A 14,041-nucleotide genomic window follows, 5' to 3' on the forward strand; every position below is an offset into this window, starting at 1 on the left:
CCTTCCCCCTCATCCTTACCCATAAACACTTGACCTTATCATCATCACAATTGTTGAGCTCTAGACAATCGAAACACTCCCTAACATACAGAGCCACCCCACCGCCTCTCCTTCGTCACCTGTCCCTTCTGAAGAGTTTATAGCCATCCATTGCAGCACTCCAATCGTGGGAGTCACCCCACCATGTTTCTGTGATGGCGACTAAGTCATAGCTATCCCGCTGCACAATGGCTTCCAGCTCCTCCTGTTTGCCGCCCTCACTGCGTGCATTAGTGTAGATGCACTTGAGCTGGGCTATCGATTTCGCCCAGATTAGATTTAGATTGGACATAAGGAAGAAATTCTTTACTGTGAGGGTGGTGAGGCACTGTAAAAGGTTGCCCAGAGAAGTTGTGGATGTCCCATCCCTGGAAGTGTTCAAGGTCAGGTTGGATGGAGCTTTGAGCAACTTGATCTAGTGAAAGATGTCGCTGCCCATGGCAGGGGGTTGGACTGGATGATCTTTAAAGGTCCCTTCCAACTCAAACCATTCTGTGATTCTAATGCCAGCAGCTTGTGGATTCCTTGTAAAAGGACTTCCATTAAAGCAGAGTTGCTGCTGATGCCAGATGCTGCACCTTGATGAATTCTCGTCCCCGTTACAGTGGCAGTGCTGGACCCCACATTAACTGGGTGCAACAGAGAGGGGTGCAGGCTCTATGCCAGCAGCTTGTGGATTCCTTGTAAAAGGACTTCCATTAAAGCAGAGTTGCTGCTGATGCCAGATGCTGCACCTTGATGAATTCTCGTCCCCGTTACAGTGGCAGTGCTGGACCCCACATTAACTGGGTGCAACAGAGAGGGGTGCAGGCTCTCTGGAGCTGCTCTGCGAGCCTCGCTGGCAGGGTGTGCACAGCAGCTGCCGCAGAGCTACCTCTGGAGGTCTGCATCAGACCATAGTGGCATGTGGCACGCACATCATCCCAGCAGTGTAAACACAGCCTGCTCTGGCCCCCTTCCATTGAAACACCAACTAACACAGCCAAAGAAAAGGTGTCTGTGCAGGAGCTGGGCAGGTGGTGCGGGGCATGTCTGGCTGCAGTGTGAGGAAAGGGAGACCAGGGCAGGCAAGGGACAGCTCAGCAGTTTTGAGGAGGCTGCAGCCTCCGTACCCAGAGCTGGGCTGGGGCTGCAGCACTGTCCTGTGCTGGTGTCTCACTAGAGAGGAGATGGAAAAATGCAAGAGTGCAAAAGAGCCCCAGTGAGACCCAGTAGCTGCAAAAAGCCATTGTAGAGTGATACCTTTGAAGGTCTTGACCTGTTCAAGTGATCAAGGCGTGATCTGGGAATGGTGCAGCAGGTGTATAGGGGCTGTTGGTGGAGTCAGGCCAGCCTGCAGACAGGACACGGGCTTTTCAAGGGGATGATGTGAGGGGGTCTGCAGTGGTGAGGGCTCCCTGAGTGTGTGTGGTTCCCAGAGAAGTACCCCAGGCTGAGTCTCCCAGGCCAGACTGTGCCTGGCAGGCACACCCACTCCTGGACACTGAACTTGGGAGAGCAGTGAGGTGCCAGCTCTCCAGGGTGTCTCTGCTGGTGCTGCTCCACAGAGACCCCTCACATGCAGAGGGGCAACTAGCTCGTACATGTCTGCTTCATCCAGAGTCACTGATCACAACAGTCAACTTTGCAGCCTGCATGTTTGGGCTACAAACAAGCTTGGTTCTTGATTATACAATTAGAAGCATAGCTGAAGAGAAAGGGAAAAGAAACCCACCCCAAACCTGCTTACACAAGATGCTAAGTGCTTCCATAGGTCTCACTGCAAGCCCTGAAAGAGCTGCTGCAAAGCTGCAGGGGTGGTTTGGCCTGATGGAGCCCCACAGCTGGACTCCAGGGCTGGGGCCGCCTGCACCCTTGGGGGGCCGCGTGGAGCAGCAGACCGCTGAGCTGTTCCCTCCATTGCTCCAGCCCCATCCTCTGTCTCCTTGGCCATTTTGTTCTCAGTCTCCCCCAAGGATCCCCCTTCCTCCCCCAGAGGCTGCTCTGGCCACTTGCCCCTTCTCCATTCCTTGCTCAGGACATTGAGCTTTTCACCATCACAGGACTTTGTCAAGTGGTTAAAACAGGCTGTTTAGGCTAAGCTGGTCCCTCCAACCCACTTTTTCAGCAGCAAGGGTGTTAACCCATCTCCCAGGAGACAACGTCCTTCTGGTCTCTGCGACTTTCTCATCCAGATGCATTATCTTTCTGGAGGTCCCTAAACAACGCAAATTATTGGGCTCAGCACTGGGAGCACTGGGTGAGATTTATGTCTCCATGTGGCTGTCGAAAGTACGCAGGGCAGGGCTCCCTGTGCAGGGGAAGAGCTGTGGCTCCGCAGTCTGGCGGGCTCTGTGTGAGCAGAGACTAGAAGCCTGCAGGACATGGTGCAGCTTCGGGGAAGGAAAGGGTGCTGTGTGCCAAGGAGCTCTTGGTGTTGTGGGCTGGCACCTGTCCGGATGCTTCTTTGCAAAGAGCCCGTCTGGAGCCTTGGGTGACCCCTTGTCCTTGCTGCACAGGCTGAAACGCTGGGGGCTGAACTGCTACATGTACGCACCCAAGGATGAACTGAAGCACCGGCTGCTCTGGCGAGAGCCCTACACAGAACATGAGGCAGGTAGCGGCTCTGCTGGGCCCCAGCGGGGGTGGGCTGCAGGCGTCCAGGGTCCTCAAGGGTGAAGCATGGTCTGCATATCAGCCAGGGTCAGGCTGGCTGTTATCACTCTTCCTGCCACGAACCTGCCCATTGCAGGGAGCCCCACAGGCCCTGCCTAGTGCAAGGAGACCCCCAGACCCTGCCCGGCACAAGGAGCCTCCCCAGACCCTGCCCATCACATGGAATCACCTGAGAGCCCACACAGCATGGGGAGCTCCCCACATGGGTCTCTGGCAATATGCTCGAATATGCCAGGGCCCATAGACCCTTGCGGAGAGTCCTCTGTGCCCCAAGGGACACAGAAGGGACTGGAAACTGTCTCCCCTGGGCCTCTCCCCCCGAGACGCTCTCTCATGCCTCTCAATGCCCTCAGCTCCTTCCTTTCGGGCCACTGTGATTCCCTCTCCCTCCATCCCTTTGTCTCCCTCCATCCCTTGCCTCCCAGCGCTCACAGCACCCCTTCTGCTTTGTCCCCAGCCCGCATGCAGTCTCTCATCGAAGCTGCCCAAGAGCAAGGTGTGGAGTTTGTTTTTGCCATTTCTGCTGGCCAGGACATGGTGTTTTCAAGTGCCGGGGATCGGCTCCTGCTGCAGCAAAAACTGAGGCAGGTACCGTAGGCCATTCTTTCATCCCACTGCTCCCAGGCAAGGGCCATGCGTGCTTGTGTGTGGGCCCCATGCCCACCCCAAAGGCTAGTGTGGGGCTGTTAGCCCCTCCTGCTGCTGCGCATCAGGGAGCAGCTCTGTGGGGTGCCTGGTGGCAGACGTGCTGTCCCTGTCACGGTGACAGAGAACCGAGGGCTCTGTGGATGCCTGACTGCCAGCAGACAGCACTGGGGGCAGGAGAGGGACTGGCCAAGTCCCAGAGCTTGCTGGGCAGCACCAGAGGCCGGTGCAGGCTGGTGCTGAGCCCCTGGTCCCTGGGGAGGGTCAAGAGCCACCGGCATGGTGGGTTTGCTCCGTGGGCAGCTGCTCCTCCCCGCGGCACAGCCCAGGCAGCAGCTGCCCTGCACTGCGCCATGCCCGGCCACCTCTCCAGCCACCCCCAGCCAGCCCTGGCACAGGGAGCACCTGCCAGGGCATGCGGTGAAGCTCTTCCTGAGGCTCTGCTGGCCTCCGCTCCTGCCATGGGGCTCCCAGTGCTGCAGGGCGATGCGGGGGTGTGGTGCAGAGGGAGTGGACGTGGCAGGCAGTGAGCGGGGCTGCCTGGCAGCGGCATGGTGTGAGCAGGCTCTGGGCCACCGCAGCATGGACTCTGGTTTGAAAGGGCTCCTGGCCCACGGCAAACATGGCTGTGCCCAGGGCTTGGAGTGAGGTGGGCCGTGGCCATGGGGCTGGCGTGCACCTGTGGAGTGGATGGGTCTTGTGCGCGGCATCTGCTGGGCAGGTGTGGGGGACACGGCAAGGGCTGCTCTGCCCGCCCCGTCCATCCGCGTGCCCCAGACCTCTGCTATCTTTATGGGGCCCAGGCGGCAGGGGCTCGTCTGGGGCTCGCTGCCTCCTTTCTCTCTGCTGCCCAGGGATCCTAGCAGCCCGTGCCCATGCCCGCAGGTGGCTGCCATGGGGTGCCACTCCTTCGCGCTGCTCTTTGACGACATCGACCCCTGCATGTGCCAAGCTGACAGAGACGTCTTCCCCTCCCTGGCGCAGGCTCAGGCCTCTGTGGCCAACGAGGTGTACCGGGAGCTGGACCAACCCTCCGTCTTCCTCTTCTGCCCTACAGGTACCGCCTGCAGCCATGCAGCCCCAGCCACGCCCGGTGCTTGGCCAGCCATGGCACCCCACAGCAGTCCAGGGTGCCCTTCATCTGGCTGCACCCAGCACCTGTTTCTGCTGAGACCTGACTGCCCTGACAGCCTCCACGGCTCCCCCCAGCCCCGTCATGCTCCTGCAGGAGCCCTGGAGATCTCAGGACTAGGACAGGACGAGGCTGCAGACGGGCTGGCGCTTCAGCAGTCATGCATGCTGTATTCCCTGCACCACGCATCTCCCCAGCCCCTATCCATTGATCCCAGGCAGCCTCTCCTCTCCCAGTCTCTGCCCCTCAAGGGATGCTCTGTGCTCTCTCCCCAGAGTACTGCAGCTCTCTGTGCTCTCCCAGCCCCAGCCAGTCGTGCTACTTGCTGACCCTCGGCCAGGAGCTGCTCCCAGGGATCAGTGTCATCTGGACAGGTCAGCACCCAGCCCAGCTCTGTGGGGTGTGTGGCCCTGTGCAGCTTCTCAGTGAGAGCCAGCGTCCTCAAACCCTGCAGCCACGGGCTCCATCCCAGGAGAGGCGCCAGCAAGTGGCCCCGTCGTGATGCTTTTCAGCATTGGGGTGTGCAGCCCCGGCTGGGCAGGCAGTGGGTTGGGATGTGGGTCTGCTCTCCTTCTGTCTAGGGAGGATGGGGTGACTCGACTCTCATCAACATGCTCAGTGCCCAGATGTGTGCATGTCCCTGTTGTGAGTGTGCATGATGGACTGCGCTGCCTGTGTGCTCCATGCATGTCTGTGCCATGATGCTCCAGGCCCAAAGGTTGTGTCACAGGAGCTCTCAGCCACACTGCTGGAGGAGGTGGAGGGTGTCCTGCAGCGCCGCCCCATCATCTGGGACAACCTGTACGCCAACGACTATGACTGCAGACGTGTCTTCCTGGGCCCCTACACGGGACGTGCCCCCGGCCTCATGCCCAGGCTCCGTGGACTGCTCCTCAACCCCAACTGCGAGCTCCAGGCCAACTTCATCCCCATACACACATTGGGCAGCTGGTTTCGGAGCGAGCTGGGGAGCTGTGCCCACCCTGATCATGCAGGTACCTGGCCTCAGCACCCCAGGCAGCTCTGTACATGGGGCCCCAGGGCCGGCAGTGAGCTTGTGCACCCAGAGCAGGGCCCTGCCCATTGCTGCCCATCTTTCCTGCATGGCAGCCTGGGTGAGGTGTCTCACCTGGCTGGGCACCACCTGACATCCCAGGGCATGGGATCCATCCTGGGGGCATCTCCTTGGGCGGGAAGGGGTTGCCTGCCTTCAGTGTGGCATGGGATAGCTCCATCAAGCAAAGAGTGGGGCTGTCCAGGCTGATGAGCTCCAGTTCCTTAGGGATGGAGACTGCGGCAGCCCTGGGGGACAGCCAAGGCCCACAGGAGGGGAGCTACAGCCCCCAGGAGGCCTTGGAGCTGGCGCTGCATGACTGGGTGGCTGAGATAAACCGGCAGGCCTTGGAGCCAGGTAGGTAATGAACTCACACCGTGTAGCATCCCTCACCCCCTCTGGAGTGCTGGTCCGGCTCTGCTGGGAGCTCAGTGGGGTGAGGGAGCCCCATGCCCTGCCCTGCAGACCCACATCCCAACCCACTGCCTGCCCAGCCAGGGCTGCACACCCCAGAGCCCTGCCCATGCTCTGGCTGGTGCAGCGGCGGGGTCTGTGTGTGTTGTGGTGGGCAGGTGTGGGTGTCCATCGTGCCATGCTGCCCCATGGGTGCTCCTGCCCTGGCTGCATCCCAGAGAGAGGTCTTAGCTGGCAGCGTGGGAGCCTGGGCCATGATACAGCTCTGGAAGAGGGGGTTCAGCCAGGTGCAAGCTTGGTGTTTTGCAATGTTTGCCTCTGCAAAGCCTGTGGCCTCACCAGCCACAGAGGCCTGAACTCCAGAGCACAGAGCGATGCAAAGCCCATGGTCCTGGCAGCTCCCCAGTCCCTGCCACCTTGGAGATGGAGCTTCCTGGCACAGCTGCCTCCAGGGCTGTCCTGCCCCATGGGCAGCAGTTTCCATGCAGGTGCCAGAGGGGCTGCCCCCTTGCTCCTTTCTGCCAGGAGGAAGGACCCCGGGACACCCCAGCATCAGCCTCAAGGGAGGAACAAGGCTGCAGCCCAGCACAGCGGGAGGACAGGAGGTCATGCCCGATGCCCAGCCCCACGACTCCGTTCCCAGTGTTGCAGACCAGGATGGCCCTGAGCCCTGCAGTGTGGCACCAGGGGAGGGAAGGAGGAAGGTGACCTCAGAGCCCGAGAAGGGCAGTGAGAGCAGGATGCCCACTGGCGGTTGGCAAAGCCCCACAGGGGATGGGGACCAGCTCACCACAGGGAGCAGAGAGAGCTGTGAGCCCTCCTCTGCTCTGCCCAGCACAGCTGGGAGTGCCCAGTCCACAGGAACCCTGGTGGCTACCGAGACCCTCCACAGCCCAGGCCCCCCCATGTGCTGCAGCAATGAGGCCAACACCAGCCAGAACCTTCCCCTACCCACCAGTGATGCCAGGACAGGGGGTGGCAGCTCCCCCCAGCCCCCCAGCAGTACCCAGACTGAGGTCAGCAGGGCCAACATGCCCCAGAAACCCCCAGGGCCTGGGGCTTGCACCAGCCCTGGCCCCCCAGCACCACTCACTGATGAGGTTGGTGCTAGCCCTGGCCCCACGGCACCATTAACCCCAGAGGAGACTGGGTCCAGCCCCATGGCCCTGCTGACCCTGGAGGAGGCTGGGTCTGGCCCCACGGTACTGCTTACCCCCAAGGAGGCCAGGACCAGCCCCACAGCACCACTGACCCCAGAGGAGGCCAGATTCAGCCCCATGGCATCTCTGACTCTGGGGGAGGTGCAGATGCTGGTGGAGCTCTTCTACCTGCCCTACCATCATGGACCACTGGCGCAGCATCTCCTGGAGCACTTTCGGTGGCTCTGGGCAAACAGCCTCAGCGTGGGGGTTCCGGCCACAGCACCCGATGACTGTGAGGTAAGGCTGGTCCGGGCACTGCTGCTGGACAGTGCCTGTCACGGTTGCACTGACGCCCAGTCTGTCCACAGGGCATGCAGTGGCGCGGCCGAGCCCAGTCCTTCCAGCTGCTCTGTGCTCAGACGTGCCGCCTGCACAGCCGCTTCGTCAGCAGCGCCAGCCAGGCGCTGCTCTATGACCTCCACCCCTACCTCTGGGACATCCGCAACATGCTGCTGGCTGCCAGTGCCTTCGTCCTCTGGCTGGGTACGTGGCTTATGCCAGCCCCGAGCCAGCCCCTGTGGCCCCATAGTGGGTATTTGCACCCTGGCCAAATCCAACCATGTCGAAGTGCGGGGGCCTCTGGGCACTGTGGCACACCCAGGGCATCTGAAGTTTGTTCTGTGGTGATCCACTGTTTTCCCCCTCCAAAGAGGTGCAGGTGTCTGGGACCCCCTCCCAGAGGTCTGGGGTGCCCGTGTCCAGCCATGGGTGCCAGGGTCTCTCCTGGGAGTGCACCTCCCCTTGATACCTTCCCAGCCGCTGACCCGTGTCCTGTGCTCACCACCTCACCTCCTTTGCAGATGGCCATCTGCTCTGCGACCCTGACCCCAAGGGCACCTGGGGAAGCTGCTTTGGCTGTAAGTACCGGTGCTGCTCTGGCTCACCTGCCTGGGCAGTGGGGCCCTAGCTGCTGCCCTCCATCACCTCCAGCCCCGCAGCAGCAGCCAGCACTCGCCATTGGGCTGCCCTTTCCCATGCTCTGCCTGCCGAGCGGAGCAAGAATGGCCATGGGAAGGCTGGCACCCCTGTGTGCCCTGACACACTGAGGCAGGATGGGGCACTGCTGCTGGGGACAGGGCAGTCATCAGAGCAACTCTTCACCATCTCTCACAGTCTAGAAGGAATGCCTGTTTCTAGGACAGGGTTCCTCAGCCCTTTTAATCCAAGGACCCCTTAGCCTTTCTGATAAAAGGGATCCATGGGCCATTGTCAGCAGTAATGCCCTCGGTGACAGAGGTGAGGTTGGATTTTGAATGCCTGTGCATCACTTTGGAAGCCCCTGTTGCCCTGGTTTAGGGTTCCCTGGTTGCTCTGTGGGCCTTGTGACCTCTTACAAACCAAGAACTGTTACTAGAAGACAACCTGAGAGGGTGTCCAAGTTCATTGTGAGACGGGGCTATGTTCATTGAACCACTTCTGCAGGGAAGCAGCCGCACGCAGGGCAAGTTCCCACAGGCACTGCAGAGCTGGCTGGCTGGGCAGCAAAGCAGCGCACTGCTCTCCATGCCAGACTGCAGCTTTCCAACTGTAGCCAGGAGCTGTGTCTTGTCTTTATGCCTTTCCTGGAGGCAAGGTCATTCCTTTCTCCATTCCCCCACCTCAAGCCCTATTGCAGAGGGTGTGCTGCCACCCCAGTGCATGGGGCTGGCTGCTTGAGCCCAGGCGAGGTCCCATGCCCGGGCTGCACAGCTGTGGGGGCAGATCCTTGGAGCTGTGACCATTGTGGATTGTGATGTTGCTGTGTGACGGAGGCTGATCTTCCCCCGGCCCAGCAGGTTTCTGTTCACCTCGCATATGTCTGTCTCCTGCTACCTCCAGGGTGCCAGAGCATCACTGCCCCGATCTTGCTGGGGGGGGACGCTGAGCCCTGGGCACGTCGTGGGGGCCTCTTTGGAGAGCTGCAGGTGAGAGCATGCCCATATCTGTGGGGGCTGAAGGAGGCGTTGGGAAGCCAGGATCCCTGCTGCTGCTCCTGGCCCTGCCATTGGGTTGCTGCAAGCTTGGGAAGGCAGAGCTGCCCCAGGCCTCTATGCCTTGGCTGCGGCTCTTGGGGTTTAGGGTGTCTCAGAGGGACCCTCCTCCTGCTGCCTCCAGGACAAGGTTTGGAGCCAGGACAACCTGCTCCCTGATGGACTGTATCTCTTCCAGGCACTGCTGCCCGTGGGGAACAGCTGTGACCTCTTCTACCACCCACCTCCACTCTTCCCGTCCAGTCAGCTGTACCTCCTGCACCCGCTGCTGCCCCTGGACAAGGTGGGAGCCACGGCCCGAAGGGGTGGCCCGCACCACTCAGGCCAGAGCTCACCTTTGCATGGCCTGTGCTGTACATGCACTAACAAGATACATGCTCGTCTGCCGCTGACCCCAAGACTGAGCTTGCAGTGCAGGGTGATGCAGGTGGGAAGGGACCTCTGGGGTCCAGCCCCTGCTCAGAGCAGGCCAGCCTGGGGCAGGTCACCTAGGGCTGTGTCCAGCAGCGTGTCAGCCCCCTGGGCTGGAGAGTGGGTGTTGTGGCCAGCGGCGTCGGCAGGGACCATCACCCGCCTCCCTGCGACAAGCACCCAGGCAGAGCCCCTCCTGGTAGCCAGCAGCAGGAGAGGGAGACCCATCTCAGAAGTGAGCAGCAGGCACAGCCACAGATAAACTGGCACAGACTCGGGGTCACCAGGTTGCGAGGACTATCTCCAAAGCACCCCCAGCACTGATCTCCAGCGGTGGCCGTGAGCAGATGCCAGGAAAGATCTAGAACAGGACAAGTCTGGATGGTGACCTCCTGCAGCCTTCATCAGTCTGCAGCTCTGGGCACTGCCTGAGCCTGTTGAGGTTCATCTCTAAATCAGTCCCTTTTTCAAACACTCATCCACTTTACAGGATGATTCGCCGCTGGAGAGGCAGCAGCCTCTGTCAGTCGTGACCTGCTTGCTGCCAGGCCCCCTGCTCTATTTGACATCCCAGCAGTTTGATGGGATGGGAGGGGAAAGGGAGAATTTGGAAGTGGGTGGACACACAAGTTAAACTGCTGCCAAATCCAGCACATCCCGGGGTTCCCTACGTACTACACAGTCTGCAGCAGACACCCTGCTTCCTCACCCTGCTGCCTCTCCTAGCTAAAGGAAATGCTAACGCTGCAAATCCAGCCATCGTGGACACAACTGCACATCCCTGCTGAATACAGCACCCGGCAATGCACAGCTGCAGCGCTTGTAAATAACAGAGGAGGAGTCGCAAGCACATGAGAGCAGATTATAAGTCAGACTGCAGCTGCCAGCAATTCCCATTGCAAGAGCTTGTTTTCAATTGCCTGTTGTCAGATTTCATCTGATCAGGCTAAACTTTAACAAGCTGAATGTCTGTGTCCAGTGAAACTTTGAGAGAAAAATCCAGCTAAGCACTTCAGCCTGTCCTGGGAATGGTGCTCAGAAGTGCTCTGTCCTGCCCTTGTCGTTCAGTGATCGGGGCAACCTTTCCTTTGAGAAGCAGTGCTTTTATCGGGATGTTCTTTTCACTGATCCTGGAGCAGCAGTAAACTCAAATCTGACCAAGATGGGAAATTTTGAGATGTCCCACTTTGCACATGCTCTGTGGAGACTTGAGTTTCAGTATTGGTTTTGCTGCCATTCTGGCTGCTCTGAGCATGCTCTGTCCTGGGGCAAGCAGCATTTCTTCAGCAGCTGCTGTTCTGGGATGCCTGACTGGAATGGCAGTTTCTCATTTTGAAGTGTTGCTGTGCTGTGGCAACGAGCCTCAGAGGCCAGCAGAAGGTGGTGCATGGTGCATCACTTTGCGCAGATGCCAGCACCCTTGGACGGCTGAAGCACATAGCTTCATACCTTCCCCTGGCCAGGACGTGCTGGAGGCCACAGCCCTGGTCATGGTCCCTCTTTATGGTCAACTTGGGCAGCTGCTGGTACACCGTGCTCTGGCAGGGGCTGTGGCAGGGGCGGCAGGCAGCTGAGGGGCAGCAGTAGGGCAGGGATTGGGCAGGGCAGGCAGAGCCAGGGCTGAGGTGTATCTGGGTCTTCCAGGGAGAACTTTACCAAATGTGCCAGGAGAGTTTGGACTGTGACCCCAAAGTTGCAGAGATCCTCGCGGCCCACCCTGATCTCCTCGGTGACAGGTGAGATGTGGCCCGTCTGGGGCTCCCTCTTGCCAGGTGTGTGCCGAGCCCGGCTATGTGCTGGGTGATGCAGGGCCATGGTGTGAGGCAGTGGCCTCTCCTCACATCCGTGTGGGGACCAGCTCTGCCTGCACCACAGCTGGCGGTGGCCTCACCCTGCGGGAGGGGACAGGGAGGGCAGTCCCTGCACTAATGTCCAGCTGGGTCGTGGCAACGGCAGTGGGGATGGACCCACTGTCCAGCCTGGCTGCAGGGGGGTTGTGGTGGCTCCCCTTGGCTCAGGGTTTCTGCTGGGGGGGTCTCAAAGGGATGGTCCAGTGGGTGCTGGGGTGCTGTCCCGCTGGGGCAGGAAGGAGAAGGCTGGCTGGTCTGAGCTTTCCCTGGGGCAGGCTGGGCTCCATGTAGCAGCTCAGCGGTGCTTCTGCTCTGACTGGCAGGCTGCTGGGCAGCTTCCTGAGCCTGAGCCCAGAGTACACGTTTGTGCTGGAGGATGAGGGCGGTCCATGTGGCTACGCAGCCGGAGCACTCTGCGCTGAAGGCTTCCTGCAACAGCGAGACAGCAGCTGGCTGCCGGCCATGCGGCACAAGTACCCCCGAGACCTGGGCGCAGGTGCGCCAGCTCTTGGACAGGTGAGGGGCACCTGGAACAGAGGGGAGGGGGTATGGGGGGGATGGAGGAGGTTCCCTCATTTGTGTTTGTCTCCTGCAGGATGCCCTGGAGGAAGCACTGCTCTTCTTCCACACAGAGCCACCGGCTGTGCCCCTGCCTGTGCTGCGGCGCTTCCCCTCCCTGGTGCAGCTGGGCACGGCCCCCCGTGTGCTGGACGTGGGGGCCAGCCGCAGCCTGGCTATCTGCTTGCTGAGCGCACTCAGGGCCAATGGTGAGCATGACCTCCCCGTGCTGGGGGAACTGAGGCCCCCTTGATCCGGCACAACCCCATCCCGACTGCTCCCTTGCCCACCCCAGAGCTGGAAGCCAGCCCCACCTGCACCCTACCTCTCAGCATGGGGCTGGGGTAGCCCTCACTGGGGCTCCCCGTCCCCTCTCTGACGCAGTCTGGCCCCAGCTCCCAGGCACTGTGCCCTCCCCTTGCACCAGGGGACACGTGGACCTGTGTCTCAGGGCATCACGCAGGCACCCAGTGCCAAAGGGCAGTGGAGAGGCTGACCCCTTGTGGAGGGGCTCCCAGCCACTGGCCCCCAGCCCCAGCACTGGGTTCCTGGTGCCAGGGGCCTGACCTCTCACCTCCCTTCCAGGGTCGCGGGGAGTGTTTTGCCAGGTCAGTGCCGCTGACCAGCAGCAGCTGAGCTTCTACAGCAAGCTGGGCTTCGTCGCCCTGCCAGTGGCCTGGGGCATCTCCCCTGGTGCTCGGCTCCTGGGACGTCTCCTCTGAGCACACTGCATTGGGTGCGGGCACAGGGAGGCAGTGCCATGGGACAGGCTGACGCCCCATCCCGCACAGCATTGGCCTGAGGGAGCAGGAGCAGAGGGGCACCTTGAGCAGGGCAGGTTCACACGATGAGGGACATGGCCTGGGAGTTAGCAGTGTGTCACTGGGATGTGTGCAGGGGACTAGGCTGTGAGGGTACTTGGGCGAGAGAGGTATTTCTGCCATCTCAGGAGATTTGGGCATCAGGGCCCCTCCACTCCTCCCCCAACTGTTCCTGCTTGCTGAGCACCCTCCACCTTTGCCGGGGAGCCAGCAACATCCCCAGGCTGTCTGCAGACCACCAGGCCTGGCAGGAGCCACATGGGCAGTATTTAGGGTGGTGGTCTCGGAGCATGGCACAGTGCATTAGCGCTAAGGGAGTGTCCCTATCCCACAGGCTGGGCTGTCCAGCTCTCTCCATCCCCTGTGTGGCCCTAGGCTGGGCAGCTGGTGCTGGGGCTGGCTCTCGGCACCAAGGACCTGCTTGTCTGTATGGACTGATCTGGTATGGGACACAGTGAGGCAGCCTCCATCTCTGCTGCCCAGGGGCTGAGGGAAGTGCTGTCCTTGGCAATAAAGCATTTGCTGGGCTCTCACCATGGTTCGCCTCTTGGGGGAAAGTGTTGGGGTACCAGCATGTCCCTCTCACACCTCTCACACCCACAGCCAGCCCTGTCTGTTCACCTCACACCGGCTGGTGTTATAGCCGGTCCTGTGTAACCTCAGACGAAGCAGCTCCCCACACATCCGCCTCTCCAGCTGCTCACCAGCCCTCGGCCTCCCCCTGCACTGCGCTCCAGGAAGGAGCTTCAGGCGCTGGCAGTGTGTGCTCACAGCAGGGCTCCCCATGGGTTTGGGCGGACCCCAACCCTACCGGATGGGGCTCTCCTGCAGGATGGGACCCCCTGGGCCTGGGCCTCCCCTGTGGTCACGGCTGCCTTGTGGGTCTGGGGGCTGCTGCATGTCCAGGATAGGCAGGATGGCCAAGTCTGTCCAGCCATCCTGCTGCAGCCTCTGGAAAAGAGGGAGGAGTGGAAGGAGCAACCGCCACTGAACGTTTCTCTTCTGTGCCCTCCAGAGCTGGCTGCCCCCTGGCCCCAGGGGTGAGGAGGAGGTTGGGGCAGGGGTGGCCATGAGACCAGGAGCGGGGGGCACTCGGGCAGCCCTTCCCAGTGTCTTTGCAGTCTCTGGCATGCCGTGCCCGGAGAGCCGCTAGAAGGGTGGCAGCAGCCCAGTCCCTGTACCCGGGGCTGCCGTGGGTTACCCAGGCTGGGCGGGGAGCTCGGTGCTCCCGGGGTGGTGGGACCCAGTGGCCGCGGCCACGCGGGTTGGAGCAAGGCTCGGAGACCCTCC

The 14,041-nt window shown here is 61.0% G+C and overlaps 1 protein-coding gene across 1 annotated transcript in view; it reads left to right on the forward strand.

The window, feature by feature from the left end:
* Nucleotides 1-12,652, forward strand: part of LOC103902150 (protein O-GlcNAcase-like) — an 18,605-nt gene extending 5,953 nt beyond the window's left edge. Inside the window, exons 3-17 of the mRNA XM_019473086.1 lie at nucleotides 2,538-2,635; nucleotides 3,152-3,282; nucleotides 4,225-4,396; nucleotides 4,747-4,845; nucleotides 5,182-5,466; nucleotides 5,754-5,882; nucleotides 6,465-7,378; nucleotides 7,450-7,624; nucleotides 7,942-7,998; nucleotides 8,960-9,045; nucleotides 9,290-9,394; nucleotides 11,167-11,258; nucleotides 11,696-11,888; nucleotides 11,968-12,139; nucleotides 12,516-12,652. Of these exons, the coding sequence (XP_019328631.1) occupies nucleotides 2,538-2,635; nucleotides 3,152-3,282; nucleotides 4,225-4,396; nucleotides 4,747-4,845; nucleotides 5,182-5,466; nucleotides 5,754-5,882; nucleotides 6,465-7,378; nucleotides 7,450-7,624; nucleotides 7,942-7,998; nucleotides 8,960-9,045; nucleotides 9,290-9,394; nucleotides 11,167-11,258; nucleotides 11,696-11,888; nucleotides 11,968-12,139; nucleotides 12,516-12,652 (2,845 nt within the window). The remainder of the gene's footprint in view (nucleotides 1-2,537; nucleotides 2,636-3,151; nucleotides 3,283-4,224; nucleotides 4,397-4,746; nucleotides 4,846-5,181; nucleotides 5,467-5,753; nucleotides 5,883-6,464; nucleotides 7,379-7,449; nucleotides 7,625-7,941; nucleotides 7,999-8,959; nucleotides 9,046-9,289; nucleotides 9,395-11,166; nucleotides 11,259-11,695; nucleotides 11,889-11,967; nucleotides 12,140-12,515) is intronic.
* The last annotated feature ends 1,389 nt before the right edge of the window (nucleotides 12,653-14,041 follow it).

Source organism: Aptenodytes forsteri, unplaced genomic scaffold (assembly GCF_000699145.1).
Source record: "Aptenodytes forsteri isolate BGI_AS27 unplaced genomic scaffold, ASM69914v1 Scaffold678, whole genome shotgun sequence".
NCBI lineage: Eukaryota > Metazoa > Chordata > Aves > Sphenisciformes > Spheniscidae > Aptenodytes > Aptenodytes forsteri.